The 15,804-nt window shown below is 41.6% G+C and overlaps 1 protein-coding gene across 10 annotated transcripts in view; it reads left to right on the forward strand.

Moving 5' to 3' along the window:
• plekha6 (pleckstrin homology domain containing, family A member 6) overlaps positions 1-15,804 on the forward strand; it is a 105,213-nt gene that overhangs the window by 75,218 nt on the left and 14,191 nt on the right. For 9 of the 10 annotated variants that reach the window (XM_083939105.1, XM_083939108.1, XM_083939110.1 and 6 more), the window contains 9 exons: positions 407-478; positions 909-989; positions 1,676-1,825; positions 6,586-6,681; positions 7,135-7,246; positions 7,362-7,501; positions 13,845-13,920; positions 14,240-14,334; positions 15,189-15,347. In XM_083939105.1, the coding sequence (XP_083795231.1) occupies positions 407-478; positions 909-989; positions 1,676-1,825; positions 6,586-6,681; positions 7,135-7,246; positions 7,362-7,501; positions 13,845-13,920; positions 14,240-14,334; positions 15,189-15,347 (981 nt within the window). The remainder of the gene's footprint in view (positions 1-406; positions 479-908; positions 990-1,675; positions 1,826-6,585; positions 6,682-7,134; positions 7,247-7,361; positions 7,502-13,844; positions 13,921-14,239; positions 14,335-15,188; positions 15,348-15,804) is intronic. The other variant, XM_083939109.1, reaches the window with a different exon arrangement.

The following is a 15,804-nucleotide window of genomic DNA, read 5'->3' on the forward strand; positions in this document are numbered from 1 at the left end:
GTACCACATTGGCTGCACTTTTAGACCCCAAAGTTGCATCCATCTATTTTATACAGTCTGTGTATTAAACTGAATAATGGCTCCATTGAGTTCTTCTGGCTTCATCTAACTGTTAGCGGATGTTACATGCAGAATTTTGGTAGAAATGTCATCATATGTCATGCACTGCAGCAAAACCCAGTCAAGAAAATAATCAGTAATAGCTCATTGGAAAAGTAACCAACTCTCTGCCAACAAAGAATTGTTGACCTTGATGACTTCTTGAATAAATGAAGCTTTACATTCCTCAGAATAAAGAACCTAATATAAACATTAAACTTTTGCTTTTTTTCTTACTGGAGTAGTTAGTGTCTATACTATTTGATGTTAATCATTTAGATTATTTGTTCAATGGTTGTTTTCACAGGTGCCTCCTTTCCATGACGTCTATAACAGAGAGTTACATCCTACACTGAAGCTTAATGAGATTGAAACCAGTGTAAGAGACACTGCATGCACATGATAAACAAACACACCTTTACACCCAGATAATTCACACCATTTCTTTTAAAATAAACTACATGGACAAAAGGATGTGAGCAACCCTGTCTGCACATTTTGATCTATGGTCTGAGCCCCTTATCTGAATACTACAGTATACAATATCTTTAACAGTAGTGGCCTTATCCCCCAACATCAGTTCTTGACCTCACTAATACTCTTGTGGCTGAAACCAGAAGAGTGGAGTCTGTTACTGCAGCAGATTAAGAACGACATGTATGTGTATACTGTCTGATGTCCATATACGTTTGGCCATATACTGTAAGCCTGTATTCACACAGATACATTCTTGATTCTTTTTCTCTTTGTCTTATGTTTTCTTTCTACAAAATATATGTGGTAACCACCCCTCGACCTGTCTGAAACAGAAACTCTTGGCTCGACTATGTGAGCAGAGCCGAATTTTGAAAGATCACGAAGCTGTTGTCCACAGACTGAGAATGGACAAGGTACAATATATATTTTTATGTGTTTTAGAAATGTTTGTACATAGTGTGTAGGTAGTACATAGTCTGTAGTATTGGACAAAACCATCCCTCTTAATCGTCAATTATCGCCCACTCGAAGTGTTCAGGACACATGTACAACCATGCAATGAAGGTAAGAGGGACCTACGAAAATGGTGTATACAGTGCTAAAAACACCCACAAACGAGGTGAAACCCCATGTGGACGAAGCTTGTTCTCTAGGGTTGGCTTTCACCCACTGGCTTCTGGTGTCGTTGAGCCTAGGTGGAGCCAACTTTGAATGCTGTGTTCACAAACAGCTAATGGAGAAAACCTCATCCTGCCTTTGAGTTTGTGTGGTGATCCCATTGTACAGTTATTTTTGAGGCTGCACTTTGTAGTGCAGTTGTATGGGGCATCTTTACATTGAAAGTTGTCTCTATTATTTTGTTTCTCACAGTCCAATGCAACAACCCCACTATCTGCAGGATCCTAAATTACCACAGGGTGGGATGTTGTATTGCATTTCTGTATATTGTAGGGTGTATAATAACTATGATTCGCTCTTTTTCAATTACAACCTGTATTATAAACTCCAAGTGGTGAGCCAACATATTTCCATCTGTTATTTAAGTTCAGGAAAAATATCAGGAAAGCTTGTTTTCAAAAAACTTGCTTACTGTTCCCAGGACAGCTTAGAGGAAGCGCTGGTGTCAACTCATCAGGAGATGGAGCTGTACCATAATCAGCCTTTGGCCATGGAAAAGCTGCGGTTCAAAAAGGAAACCCTGCAAAACCAGCTCATCAACATCAGAGGGGAGCTCTCCCAGACCTCCAGTGTAAGACACTCTCAAACATATTCACGATCTACATAGCTGTAAATTGAATTTTTTTTTTTATTAAAGGAATAGGTTTGTCTGTGTATGTGTGTGTGTGTGTGTGTGTGTGTGTGTGTGTGTGTGTGTGTGTGTGTGTGTGTGTGTGTCAAGGGGCAACTTAAAAACCAACAGGGATCATTTTTTAAGTCCTCCGTTGGTCATGCTTTAAATCATCCTAAAATAAAACGTTTGCCAAGGGGGAATTACAGGTTCAGGTTACAGGTGTGTGAGTGTTAAGCTTCGTTCAGACTGGATGCGATGGCAGCAATTTAACCGCAAGACACGTCAGTATCACATCACTTGATCATATTTGATCCCGCCTACACAACAACATATTCTCACTCTATTTTCTTTCTGTCATCAACCATGGCTGAGATAACCACCGTCGTTGCATTGTATGTGTTGTTGAAATCCGAGATGCCACAGAAAGCCAAAAGCCTTGCTAGGGCTAACCAGTGCTAACTTGGTTCATAGAGCACAACTGATAACCAATAAAAATGTTGCAAACACATATTCACACAATTTGCCTGGAATTTGAACCTCCTCACTGACTCGGACCCACGGTGTCACGTGACTTTGAATGTTCAATATTGTCACCTTTTGCGATGAGGCAAAGGATGCAACATGAAATGCGAGATCATATTTTTATGTTATCTTGTCCTGTTAATCGCGGCCATCACATCCGTTCTGTAAGCAGCTTTAAAGTCCAGATTCAGCACTGCTCTGACAGAATGGAGCAGGGATTTTTAGGACCCACTCACGCACGTTGTGTGTGTGTGTGTGTGTGTGTGTGTGTGTGTGTGTGTGTGTGTGTGAGTGTGTGTGTGAAATTTTCTTACATGTGTGTATGTTTTCATGTTGTTTGTGAGCCCCTTACCTAAGACAATTCTCTATCATTATATGACAGACAAAGCATTTTAATGACTTACAATCCATTTATTTTGAGTCAGTGTTTCCCATACATAGACCAATGTGTGGCGCTGTGCCACAGAATCAACATTGAGCGCCACAAATTGATTCCAGATGTTTTTGGGTTTTTTTTAACACGATTTTGAAATATAGATATTGTTCCGTTAATTCATCTCCGCCTATCACTCTTCCTTCCTGTCATTCTCGTACACACACACACACACACACACACACACACAGACTTGCACCTCACTGCAGCCTGCTTGTGTTTCACAGTTTCGCTCTAACTTCTGGTTGGTGCTGAAATCTGAGCTAGGGATGTAACGATGCATCTTGAGACGGTTAAAATCCCCTCCACCAGGACAGGGGGGTATCTGTGTGTGTGTGTGTGTGTGTGTGTGTGTGTGTGTGTGTGTGTGTGTGTGTAACACACCGCCCCATTGAGGAGGAACTATTAAGTAGCTCAAATGTTTTGCTAATTCCCAACAATGTCAAAGCTTGAGCTAACCGTTTTCCTGTCAACTCACCTGCAGCACTAGTTGACGCCTGGTTGTTTCAGAATAAATCCGTGATTTTTGACCATTTTGATGCACTCTCCTCCAGCATCTGCTTCTTCTTCATTCTGGCCTTTTCCGGTGTAACTGAACAAATCAAACACGCAAATCCGATTCCTTTTCCACTGTAAGAAAATCCACTACTTCAAACTTGCCAGCTTTCTCTCCGTCTGACAGCCGCTCATTCATCCCCATTCGTTCATTGGATAAACACGAAACAATTATTTGAGCGATATGCAGTTCCCATTTCCCATGAGGCTTTTCTCTGACCATTCTACATTAATTTATGAACAAAAAGAACAAATTCAGTCGTTGGCCATTTTTTATTTGTGGTCATGAAAGTTATGTAACGTCTGAATAAAAATAATTAGATCAAGATAGGAAGCTAAACAAAAATCAGTAGGCTGGATTAATGAGAGTGAGTGTGACACTGTTGCAACCATGAGTGAGATGCAGAGACACAACAAGTGTTATATATAGCGGTTGGACTCTCTTCAACGGTTTATAGAGAATTCTGAGATTTTCACAGGAATGTGCTTGATTCTGAAGAGTTTTAACTCAATGGGCCGGTCATGAACATCATAAGGCTGCGCAGGGCGGTCTGCCGGCCGGTTCACTTGAGCTGATTGGCCACCGGATGCCTTTTTTTAACTTTTCATTTTTTTATGATCAGTGTGATTTTTAATTGTGTGTGTGTGTGTGTGTGTGTGTGTGTGTGTGTGTGTGTGTGTGTGTGTTGATAGCTGACGGTTTAGAAACATTTTTATATAACTCAGACGACCGGCAGGGAGAGGGAGTGTGTTTGTGTGTGTGTGTTAGTTTCATGAAAACACAATTGTTGCAATTGTGTTTTCACAGCCTTTAAATAACTACACTATTAAAGTGAAATTCTGGTGTAAAATCATCCCAGGGTCTTTTTAGGCAAATTGGGTCATCAAATAACTGTGTTTAATAACAGGCTTCTGGTCCAGCTGCAGTATTGTTATCGTTATTACTGTTATTGTTGTCAGGCACCTGGCCTTGTTAAAGATTGTTCAAACAAACACGATAATAAAGCAAAAGAAAAGGTCTGTCATTTCCGTCATGGTGCCAAAAAGATATTTCAGTCAAATAAAAAGGTATTTCTGCAGATCAAAGGGACTGGTTGGCTCTAATGTGTCCCACATAAATATATATGCAAGTATAGTCCACTAGTCAAATGGGATCCTGATTATTCAGTACCAACAAACATTAAAGCTTAAAGAAAGACATATCTTCGCTATACCAACAGACATATAGTTATGTATATTTGCATATTATGATTAAGATAAAAGCAATTCACATATCTGTTGTCAGAGTCTGTACAGGGGAGAGGTCAGAGCCCCTGCTCCTCAAAAGGTCTCCGTACGGCCCTGCACCACACATTGCTACCTGGGGCCTGTTTCACAAAGCAGGTTTAGTGAAAACTCTGAGTCTATTAACCCTGAAATGAGGGGAACTCTGAGTTTTCCGTTTCACAAAGGGAGGTAACTCAAACCAGAGACAGAGGGGTAACTCTAGCCTGTTTCACAAAGAGAGGTAACTTAACCTCTCGGTCAGTTACCATGGTAACATGCTCTCTGAACTAACCTGGTCGGGACCAGGTTTTTCTCAGAAAACCTTGAGTTTCTCTCTGTCTCCGCCCTCTTTCAGCCACACACGGTTTGATTTCCTCATTCATTCAGTCAGCACGCAAGTTTTGGCGGAGTATAGTTCCTTCTGTTTTTTCAGAAAATCACTGCAAAAATCAGTCATTATAAGTTATATTAGGTGGCAACTATTTCACTACCATGGCATGTCCTTTTGATAATCATCCCGTGGATGAAGGTGCAGCTTTACTGTGCAGAGAATTAAATATTCGTCGGGAGATGATTATCAAACTATTGATTATAGATTTGCTTGCATTTCCAGGCAATTCTCTTTTTGAGCGGTACCGTTTCTTATCCCAGCAGATATTTTGTGTTGCGCTGCGTTTTTTTTGCAAAAGGGAGTTTTTTTTATACAACGTATAAAAATCATTCAGTAGGCCTATATAGAAGTTATATTAGGTGGTGACTATTTCCACTACCATGGCATGTCCTTTTGATAACGATCCTGGGGATGAAGGTGACGCATTACCGCAAAGAGAATTAAATATTCGTCGGGAGATGATCAGACCGCGCATTGACGTCCTTAATATACTGCAGCCATAATTACAAAATGAATGAAATGGAGTTTTTGAGCAAGTTGAATGTATTTGACTTAGCGTTTCCTAAATATAATCCCAGCTTTTCTTGCAATTCATAGGTTCAAAAGTGTGTGCTTTTAGTTGGGTTACCGGTATATAAACTACTCCGAGCCTTCTGATCCAGAATATCACCTATAATGCGAGGGGGTCCATTTCACGGCAGGGAAACACCGTTTCATTACACAGTCCATCTCATCCCTCCTTACATTTCCAACATTAACAACCAGTAATGCTCTTATATCACAGCAGATATTGTGTGTTGTGCTGCGTTTTTTTGCAAATGGGAGTTTTTTATACAACATATAAAACAGCCACTTACGGTAATATTTACTTTATAATGTAAAACCTGCTCAAAATGAGGCGTCACCATGAGATTGTGCCGATGTTTTACCTGTTTGAACAATTTCTTTTATGTTTCATCTTAAGCTGCTGCCAAGTGCGCTTCTCCCCCGTGGGAATGCACTTAAATGAAATAAACGAATAGGCTCCCACTCAAGCAGTTCCCTCTGAGATATTACTGTGATTGCAACAGGACTACATTTAAATCTTCACTGACCCGAGCCGCAATGTTCTCCCGCACCGTCTCCCTCTCTTTTGCTGCAGCAGCGGTGTAAACCTGCTCAAACTCACCGTATGAGCGCATTAATATTTCCAATTCCAGTTGTAGCGTAGCCCTTCGCTTCCCCGTTGCCATGGTGACTCGTCTGAGTTGATCAACCTAACGCAAATCTGCTGTTCTGGAACCGAAAACTCAGAGTTTCCTATCTCAGAGTAGATCAACTCAGAGTTCAGGGTTAAACTCAGAGTTTTTTTAACCTGCTTTGTGAAACAGGCCCCTGGTCTGTGGGAAACACTGTGAGTGTCAAAGGCATTATAGTAATATCAGGAGGGCGCATTTTTTTTTATTTTTAAATAAATAAATCAATAAATAAAATAAATCAGGCATGGTTTATGTTGGACACAGATGTTAGAAACAATTTTGAGTATGACTGCATTTATTTGTACCACCACAGGCTTTAACCACCACTCGTATGGAGTTTGAAGCATTAGAGGATGAGGCCAATGCCATTCATGGAGATCTATGGGAGCAGCTTAATGCAGGAGGGCAGGTAAAGGATCACACTATCATATTCCCTGTTTGTCTTTGAAGCCCAACTGTATTATGGTAAATGTACAGCTTGTTTCAAAATGGATATTTGGAATATGGAGTAACTGTATACAGTAAGAAAATTCTAAGCCTAAGAAACGTATAGACAAAAGTTGTTAAGAGTCAGCTATTTATCTGTCATTTATTGAGGCTTTCCTCATACAAAAGTGGGCGTGGTTTACCTAAAATTTCTGCCTACACCATAATAGAAATTAATGGAATCTGATAATTCATAAATTACAGTTAGGTAGTTACACAGTAAAGTGTTCAACCAGACCAGAATGTCCATGTTACTCTGGATAAATCTCATAGATAATCCATAAACCTCTTCCAAAGGTTTTCATAGGGAAGGTTTGTGAGACAGAGTTTACCTCTCTCTTATATTAATTTGTCTGTCTTGTCTGGCTTTTTGCAGAGTGAACTGGTCCGTAGGCACATCCAGAAAGAGTTTTGGAGGGTTCAGGATGTATTAGAGGGACTGCACAAGAATAACTCATCCAGAGGCACCGACACAGCCAAGCACAGAGGTAAAACAGTGGTGCTAGAAAGTAATCACGTTTAGTGGAAATTCTAGTGTTTCTATCATGAATATTCTAACAAGTATATCCCTTTTACTGTACCTTCCTTTTTTCTCTTGCACAGTGACCAGCGGTGCATCAGGCTCCTTTAGCACCAATAGTCCAGCCAGTCCCCTGAGCTCAGTAAGCCTCACCAGCCCGCTCAGCCCCTTCTCCCCAGTGCCCGGCTCCCAGGCCTCCCCCACCAAACAGATGGGCCCGGAGGTAAGCACCGGACACGCCCAGCCAGGGACCAAACCCAATTCAAAACCTGGCACAGACCAATCCTCCAAATCTAGAACTAACCCTGAAGTGCGCAAAAAATCAAGCCTTAAACCCCGTCCCAAGTCATGTATAGTGCCTCATTTCAAAACTGACCCTAGGCCTAGGTGTAGACCCAGAAGTTACAGGGAACCTGACACAAGCCTTTATGCTGAATATATAAATTACTACGGTTGTGAAACCCATGAACACATATTTCCTCAGCTCTCCCTAGCTTTTCAAAACCTTGGGGAGTCCTTGGGTAGATTAGATCCTGTAATAGAAGAAACAGACCAAAACTTTTGCAAAACCAACTCAAATGTTGACCAACCTTTAGATCCAGCCAAAGCCGGAGCAGGACAACAGATCCATTTTATCCAAGTAAATTCCCAGGAGTCCAAATATACCAATCAGCAATCAGAAACAGTCCAACCCTACACTGACCTTCTGGAGGTTGGTTGGTTAACCTCAAACGTTTGCAGCCAAGAAGTCAAGATTGGTCTCAGAAAAGATGTATATCCAGATTCCCACCCATTTCCCTTATCAACAGGGTGCCATGGTAGCATCAGAAACTGGTCCTCCTACAAACGCTTGTCTATGCCCGAATCCCAGATCCTGCTCCTCCAAGACTCAGATCAGACAGATGTTTTAACATTACGCTGCAGCCCAGATATTTATTCATCTACAGTCCCTTGTTTTAGAGGTGCTAGCCATGAAAACCAGCTCCATCCTCAGCCAGCTTCTTGGTCATTATGCCATGCTGGTGCAGGTGCTAGGCCACTTTCTTACCCCAACAATCAAGGGGGACTTAGCATTGCTCCAGCAAATTGTGCTGTAACACAGTCTGATCCACCCAGTATTCACTTAAAGAAAGTGTTCATGCAGACCAATCTTTAAAGAACTCCTCCAAATCATAGTTGATTCTAAAATGTCCACATTCAATCTGTTCAGATTTGAAAAAATGTAAATACAGGGACAATACATTCCCCCAAATCATAAACATTTACATTGCCATTACTAAAGGGTTTCTTTAGTAAAGCCATTGGGGTTGTTAGTTGTGTTTGCAGGCAGACAGAACTATATCTAACCTTTCAGTTGCCAGAGCACATTATTTGACTGCTCTGCAAGGATCTCATGGAACAGAAAGAATTTGCATGCGTCCCTGATGTATTTTCCCAAATAACACTTGGCACCGTTGTGCTTTGGTCTGATCACAAAGAGTTTGGGGGATTTCCTGTCACAAGTCTGTAGATAGAGGACAGCACATTTGGCCAGAGTTACAGTTACTTAAGGGTGCTGTTATGTAAAAACAAGGAAGAGACATGTTTTCTAATTGATTTCAGACCCTCCATTATATGAAAAATGAAGGTTCCCTACTGACCCATTCTTAACATTTGTCTTCCAAGTTTCTGGTCAACCAAATAAAATAGAGAAAAATAAAGGAGCTGCACATTTATGTTTTGGTTTTCTCAAGAAGGTACTTAAGCATCACACAAGTCGAATTATTACATGTTGGACGACGATGGACCTAATCTGTTTCTTAGCTATGCAATGCTGTTAAAATGTTAGATAACCACATTGGCCTTCTTCACATGTCCATTCTGGTTGCGACTGTTTCATAGAGCTGTACATGGACTTTTTATGATACAAGAATTAATATAAGCTGTCAGTTCAGGTATTTCATTGGCCTACTGGGGATTTTCATGTCTAACTCCTTAACATGGGATAAGGACCCCATTCCACAGAATCATTCCCGTGAGTCCTTTCTCACTTTGCCTGGCTTATTATCACTCCTCCTGATGTGCAGCACTCTCTCTTCCACCTATCCTTATCTCCTACCTTCCTTCCTCCGTCCCACTTGCCCTTTTGATGCTCTAGGAAAGTGTTCCCCCAAGGCCTCCCCTCCCCAAGTCGTATTACCCTTTGGAGCCCTCCCCTACCTTCCCTCCCTCCGTCCCTCCCCTGCCCTTTGACAGCACCGCCTGGCTACGCAGCTTGGGCATCGATGATGGTTACCTTGAAGATTCTCACATCAGAAAGGTATTTGGGCGTTTCTGCCCCTGTCCTGCCCTTGCTTCCACATCATCTTTAAAAACATTATTAACCTTGTAAACCACCAGAGACCATTCATTACTCCATATTCACTGTGTCCTTCCTCTTTCCAAACATTTGTTTACGTACTCCACCCATTGCCTCTGATTATCCCTCTGTGTCTCCATATCAGCCTGTTTTGACCTCCCAAAGCACCTGTTCCATAAGTGGTTGCTCCACATTTGCTCTTCTTAATGCCTCTGCCACTAAAAGCCATGTCAACTGCATGCTGTCACAGGAAGTGTATGTTTGCCACTCTACATTTAAGTTCAAAATGCATTGCAGGCGCTTTGGTACAGAGGCCCTATCTTGCCAAAGATGAGTGGCACTTAGCACTTGGTCTGAATAAATGCTGGTGTGGAGTTCTCTACAGCCACAGGTCATCTGTCAAACTCTCTATGTGCCTATTTGTGTAGTGTCTGGTAGTCATTCTAGTTAGTACATGGTCACACCAGGAAGCAGCACAGTGAAAGTCATTCACACATTCTCACATTATAGGTCATCATTGTAGTGACCACTTTCCCTCTTGGTCTCTAAGTGAACAATAAATATGGAGCTTAATTTTTGTCAATATTCCAGCGCACAAAACAATGACTCAAGAGCGATGTATTTGATTTCACGGGCACAGATATTAACCATTGTGAGCAGACTTGAATCTGTCAGGCTCAACAGGAGCCTGACAGATTCAGGCTCCTGTTGAGCCTAAAGCTGCCTCTCGCCAGAGAGCTTCCACTCACTTGTGGAATGCTTTGAGCTCGCTCCTTGAGTGCTTTCCACATCTGCAGAGAAATATTTTGACACTTTGGGGGCAGGGTCACTGGACTTGATTGACAGCTCTCAGGGAGCCCGGGGTTGCCAGGTTGGAGAGTTTCACCTTTAGGATACCGGCAAGAGGAGAAACGGTGGCCGTCAACAAAACATTTTAGTTACACCAGGCATTAAATAAAATAGTATTGTAATAATAGCACAGGCAGGAGTATTAATATTTACCAATAACACAAACAAATGTGCATGTGATTGTTATCAGTCATATCTAGAATTACATTATATAACTCAGAAATATGTTTATGGTGCCATAATGAACCACATGGGAGAGTGAGCACAGACAGAGGCTGACTGAGAAAGAAAAAATTTATGCCTCCATTTACTTCTTTCAGTTACTACATTTTCTATCACAAAGTGTCTTACCGTAAAACATTTTATGCGGTTAAGATCAGATACTACATTAATGGTTAGGCCTGCATACAGAAGTTACAAAACTATTTACCAACATTCCAAAATATACAAAATATAAAGGTATTCTTATATTTAGGAACTGCAGTTAAGACAATAAGAAACATTCTGCAATACTGCAAAACTAACCGTGCATTTACACCAAAAGCGATGGAGGCAATGGAAGTGTCAAGCTGCCATTCAAAATCAATGTGATGCGTTCTGAGCGATAAGACAAATGCGATGCAGCAATGATGCAATGAGATGGCCAGTAGGAACACAGTTTTGGAAGACAACGACCTCAGCTCTGCCTGTGCCAACAGTTCAAAAGGTGGCAAGCATAGGGCGTCCAACACCAGGGGCAGGTCCCATGCAGGAGCTCTAGGGGCGCTTGGAGCTGAAGGCAGCAATGGTTGGGATGCCAAATCCGACCCCCTAGGTCTGTCCTCTCTGGCGTCTAAGTGGAAGCTCTTCATCCATGTCTGCAGTGGGCATAGTGACAGCAAGCCTAAGGGAATAACAGTCGAGGCGGCCACCAATTTGCCCAAGAGGCAAAGGAACTGGCTGTAGGGCAGCAACCTCCCCCCTGACCCGACATTGCAGGCAAGGGCACCTGGCATCTGGCCTCAGGGCCTCATTTGGGGAAACTATGAGGGAAGTGATTGTCAGCTCGAACGCCGGCATGTGGTCAAGGCCAAATTTTTCCGCATCCTGCATTGCAGCCAGAGTCCGGCCATCTGCTGTAAGGTGGGAGAGAGCCTTAGAGTCTCTCCTGCATGCGTGCAACTCCCTCAGATATTCCCCAAAGGGAGGAACAGTGAAGGTAGCACCGGCCGAATGGCCTGTACTTCCCGATCCTACTCAAAGGACAGCTTTTCGCAGCCTCTGGAGGGCGAACAAACAACTCCGATCTAGAGGTCACGAGGCTACAAGCGACGAGCCGAATGTTTATCTAAAGCTAATGATACCGCAGTAACAAGCATTAACCTGCAAAGCAAAAAAATGAAAGGAAGTGATCTTGTGGATGACACCGGAACTTATTCCTGAGCCGGGGGTCATCCAAGGTCACATGTGACTGTTGACATTAATACTCGACCTGCGCATGCGCGAGGCAGAAGATATTCAGTGTTAAGCACTGCCTCTGGGAGTCAGTAAGGATGAAAAAAACTAGAAAGCACTCACTGCATTTGTACAATCCTAAATTAACTATTCTATTATTAGAAAAATGTTTTACATTTTCAAAATGCACACATAGACAATCATGAGATATATGCAACATTTTTTCTCAACTTAGAAAAATATGCAAAAGTGAATAGAATGTTTACTTAAGATGAACTTGGTCTAGAAATTATGGTTACTGAAAGAAGTAAATAGAGTAATATGTGCTCACTCTCTTGTGGTTCATTAAAGCACCATTAACGTAGTTTGGAGTTATATTATGTAATGCTAGATATGACTGATAACAATCTCATGCACATTTGTCTGTGTTATTGGTAAATAATAATACTCCTGCCTGTGGTATTATTACAATACTATTTTATTTAATGCCCGCTGTAACTACAATGTTTTGATGACGGCCACCGTTTCTCCTCTTGCTGGTATCCTAAAGTTGAAACTCCAACCTGGCAACCCCAGGCTCCCTGAGAGCTGTCAGCTGTCAAGTCCAGTAGCTCCGCTCCCAAAGTGTCAAAATCTTTCTCCGTGGGCGTAGAAAGCACTCCACAAGCAAGTGGAAGCTGCGTCTCTGGCGAGAGTATAATGTGCAGCACGAGCGCAGAAATAACCCGAGAGCAGCAAAGCTGCATCTCCCGCAAGTGAGAGCAGATCCTGTTGAGCTCAATGGATTCATATCTGCTCACGATGGTTAATATCTGTGCCTGTGAAATCAAATACATTTCTTGAGTCATTGTTTTGTGCGCTGGAATATTGACAAAAATTAAGCTCCATAAATAAATGAATACAGTTCATCCAAGTAAACATCTATATCATCCAGTCCTCTCCCATGACGTTCCATCTCTCTTTTTGAGTCCTGTTCAGATTCTGAGGTTGTCTTTGTTCCCTTAAAGTGAAATTCCGGCGTAAAATCATCCCATGGTCTTTTTAGGCAAATACACTCATCAAATAAGCCATGGAGACAGTTTTTTTCATTATAAACTATTAACGGAGAAATCCTGGAGAGTTGCTAACAGCCGGACGTGGTTGATTAGCTGACTGATTAGCTCGGGGCAATACGGTGAAGGCATTAAAACAGCTTTTTTTAACCACTAATACTGCTCAAAATAACACCAAACCTCTGCACTAGCATGATAAGAGTCCCTACACATAAAACAAAGCACCAATGGGCTTCTTCCTTTTGGATTGACTTTGGTAATCGACTTGAATGGACTTTACTATGAGAGGAGCTGGTACCGGGCCAGTAGGTCTTTTAAAACACTCTTTTAATAAACTCCAGGTTCTCTGACTACATTGTTGGTGCTTCGTTTTATGTGTAGGGTTAATGGTGTTACTTTAAGCAATTAAAAAAGCCGCTTTAATGCCTTCAGCGTAATGTCCTGAGCTAATCAGTGTTAGCCACGTCCAGCTGTTAGCGACTGTTAGTGACTCTCCGGGATTTCTCCGTTAATAATTCATACACAAAATAACTTTCTCAATGGCTTATTTGATGTATGTAAGTGCCGAAAAAGACCCTGGGATGATTTTACGCCAGAATTTCCTTTTAAGGTCAACGTTGTCAAGATGGTTTGCAACTGTTCCACAGGTGATTTTGGTGTGAAAGTATACTGTCATACTGTGCATGCTGGTGGGATCAGGCAAGTGATGTATTGCTTCTGCCATGAAAGTTATACCAGGTGTATTCAACATGATGCCCTCATCACTATAGACAGCAATGCATTATCTATTGCATTCTGTTTAATCTGCAACTCTGGACATGTACTTGAATTTCTCACCACCTTCAGGTTTAACATTGATACATGACAAATAATATCAGTTCTCCACCTTGCAGTCCAAGTTTGGAGAGCAGAACAATATCAGTGATGTACAGGACCAGGTCCAGGACAGACAATCCACCGCGAATAAAGGTACAGCAACCTAAGGTCAAGTTTCCATGTTACAGTGACAATGATCCTTTCTCAGCTGATGATCATAACATCGCAGTTAACTCTTAGGCTGGTACATTGAACCTCATGGATCATGGGATTACACTGATGGCATTCCTTCTAATGACATTTGTCTGATGAAAACCCATAATTCAGTTCAGAACTCAATCTTTTGAGGTGTGATTGTGTCATTAAGTGAGATTTACATGATATACATACACTACCTTATAATGTTAGCTTGAGACTTCATCTCCCTCTTGTTCCCCATGGTCCTGAACTGTTCTTTTCTGTCACTTGCCAGTTGGCATTGTCCCTCCTAGAACGAAGTCCCCCACAGATGAATCCCACAGCAGCTCTGCAGGAGTTTGCCGGCGAGTGTCTAATGGAATCTCAAGGGTATGTCAACCTAAACAACATGTAAATAACATACAAATGTCTATCTAAACTACAGATTGCATATATGTGTAGCCTTGAGTGTTCAAACTAAACACTGTAAGGAAATCAAACCACCCACAGACTTTTAAGCAGTGTGCACAGGAACCCTGTCATAGAGCACTTCAATAAGGGCTTCCTTGTCTTACTATTATTAGATAATTGCTAATACAATAACTCTCCTTTTTTCAGGCTCAGAAACTTTACAGTATTTCCACATTTTTATATTTGACCTTTATGTAAGGAAAATCCCTCAGATAATCTCTTTTTCAAGGGAAACGTTGCCGAGACAGGCAGCATCGTAAATAAAAACATGTTACAGTAACAGACAGAAAAAACAAAAGACCAAATTAAAAAGAACTTGAAAATCAAGTAAAATAAACTCATATTTCAAAAGAGAAATGTAAAAGAGTTGGTTTCATAGTCAGCTTAATTTAAAACATTTAAGGCCTCATATTCATTAGATATATACAAGATAGAAACAAAGTACAATATTCTGATTACCACAAACTTACTACGTTAGTCAAAAGCATAACATGACAACATATCTTCAAGTATCTCAGGACAATGGTTCCCAGCATTTTCTTTAAGATGTACCCCCACACCCCTGTCAGATGAGCCCAAGTACCCTTTCATGAACATCACTCATGACATTCCAAATGTGTTTATTTGACACTATAAATCAAATCAAATTCAATTGAACTATCTAGTAGTATTGTATGGCCAGCTATTTCAAAGGCCCCACTAAGTTCCGGTAGGATTAGGAGAGAAACCCTGCCTGAATTAAAGTGTGTTTCTTTGCCACATCTTTGTCACAGGAGCGTCCAAAGAGTGCTGTGTTTCCGGCAGAGCTGAAATCGAAGATGAGTGTGGAGGAGCAGAATGAGCGAATCCGACGCAACCAGAGCAGCTCTGTGAGGGACAAGAGGCGGAGTCTAAACCTCTCAGGTGGCCAGTCTCCAGCCAACTACAGAGTGGTATGATCAACCATCAACTGCACTTAAAGCTTTTCTTGAGAAGAAGGATGTCTCTGCTGTACTTCTGACAGGATTGGGCAAACGTTTTATATAACACCTCATAATATACCAGCTAATTTCTGCAAGTTGTAGTTGTTTACATTTTTCCATCATTCGGCCATTGTTATTTTCTCATCTGCTTTGCACCAAGTCCCACCCTAATGGGCTGTGAATGGCAATCTACTCCAAGTGGACCTGGTCACTGTTCGCTCAGTGCTACATCACATATTTCATTGCTTTCATTGGTTGTAGGTCTATCCAACTGCGTCCAGCGGCATTTTGGTCTGCACCGTTAGTGCTATGCCAGTGCGCATGCGCGAAAGGTGCATGCTGCCTGTTACCGCTCAGGTCTTTGAGTTTGCTTTTTTTAAACTTTCTTTACTTTTATTCTCTTTTTGTTTGTTCTGTTTCTTCACCC

The sequence above is a fragment of the Echiichthys vipera genome (genome assembly GCF_963691815.1).
Source record: "Echiichthys vipera genome assembly, chromosome: X".
In the NCBI taxonomy this organism is placed as follows: domain Eukaryota; kingdom Metazoa; phylum Chordata; class Actinopteri; order Perciformes; family Trachinidae; genus Echiichthys; species Echiichthys vipera.